Source organism: Sitodiplosis mosellana, unplaced genomic scaffold (genome assembly GCF_009176505.1).
Source record: "Sitodiplosis mosellana isolate CC-2019 unplaced genomic scaffold, AAFC_SMos_1.0 Smas_scaffold_453, whole genome shotgun sequence".
NCBI classification, from domain to species: domain Eukaryota; kingdom Metazoa; phylum Arthropoda; class Insecta; order Diptera; family Cecidomyiidae; genus Sitodiplosis; species Sitodiplosis mosellana.
Window position 1 is genome coordinate 1 of NW_022595695.1, and position 1,252 is coordinate 1,252.

Below are 1,252 nucleotides of genomic sequence, written 5' to 3' on the forward strand. Positions count from 1 at the left end.
CAATGCTTGCTGCTAAGCAATACTAATGCGCATAGTACTCGAAAAAAGTATTCAATATTACCATGGGCAGCAGCACAATGAAGAGGTGTATGATCAAAATTATCCATGACATCTATATTGGCGCCTTTGTTGATGAGAAGTTCAGCAACATCCTTGTGATCTTAGAAATAATTTAGATCGATGAAAAAGATTAAACCGATTCTTTATTTTGTGAAAATAACTATTCAACATTACCATATTTAGCAGCATAATGAAGAGGTGTATTCTTCGAATCATCTAAAATATCAGCGTTAGCTCCATTCTTGAGAAGCACATCAGCGACACCTCCGTGACCTAAAATAATACCGATCAATGAAAGTGATCGACGGGATATCTGATTTAGTCAACCTTACCATGCATAGATGCCAAATGAAGAGGTGTCTGATGCAAATTATTTTTAATATTAAGATCGTTTGCTTTACGGATGAGAACTTCAGTGACGCTCTTTTGACCTGAAAAATAATTCAGATCGATGAAAAAATTAAACCAATTTCCCATTTAGTAGACATCACACACAACTCTGACACCCGTGTATGTATGCTAGTCGGTTTTGTGTGTGAGTTGGTTGCGTTGGCTGCACATGCGACGTTTGTTTGCACGATAGTTGTCTGCGCGGCAGTTGTGTGTGATGTCAACTGTATTGCATCGCGATATGCTCATCTATTGGCCGAAGCATATTCAATGCTTGCTGCTAAGCAATACTAATGCGCATAGTACTCGAAAAGAGTATTCAAAATTACCATTCCTAGCTGCCAAATGAAGAGGTGTATTCTTCAAATCATCTCCAATATCAGCGTTAGCTCCATTCTTGAGAAGCACATCAGCGACACCTCCGTGACCTAAAATAATACGGATCAATGAAAGTGATCGACGGGATATCTGATTTAGTCAACCTTACCATGCATAGATGCCAAATGAAGAGGTGTATTCTTCAAATCATCTCCAATATCAGCGTTAGCCCCATTCTTGAGAAGCACATCAGCGACACCCCCGTGACCTAAAATAATACGGATCAATAAAAGAGATCAAATCAATCGTTTCTTTAATAAGAATAAAATAAAATCGGGTCAATCTTTTATTCAATAACAATAAGTATTCAACATTACCTTTTAATGCAGCTAAATGAAGAGCTGTGACATTCAAATTATTTCCAATATTAGGGTCGACTCCTTCAGTGATGAGGTCTTCAGCTTCCTTCACTTTGCCTGAAAGA

The 1,252-nt window shown here is 37.9% G+C and overlaps 1 protein-coding gene across 1 annotated transcript; it reads right to left on the minus strand.

The window, feature by feature from the left end:
* Window positions 1-61: 61 nt before the first annotated feature.
* LOC129570865 (GA-binding protein subunit beta-1-like) lies at window positions 62-1,244 on the minus strand (the record flags this gene model as incomplete). Its single annotated transcript, XM_055450589.1, has 6 exons — window positions 1,146-1,244; window positions 938-1,036; window positions 780-878; window positions 393-491; window positions 235-333; window positions 62-160 (listed from the first exon to the last, which is right to left on the minus strand). Coding segments are annotated over exons 2-6 (403 nt in total), but the record flags the coding sequence as incomplete, so codon positions are not given.
* Window positions 1,245-1,252: the final 8 nt, after the last annotated feature.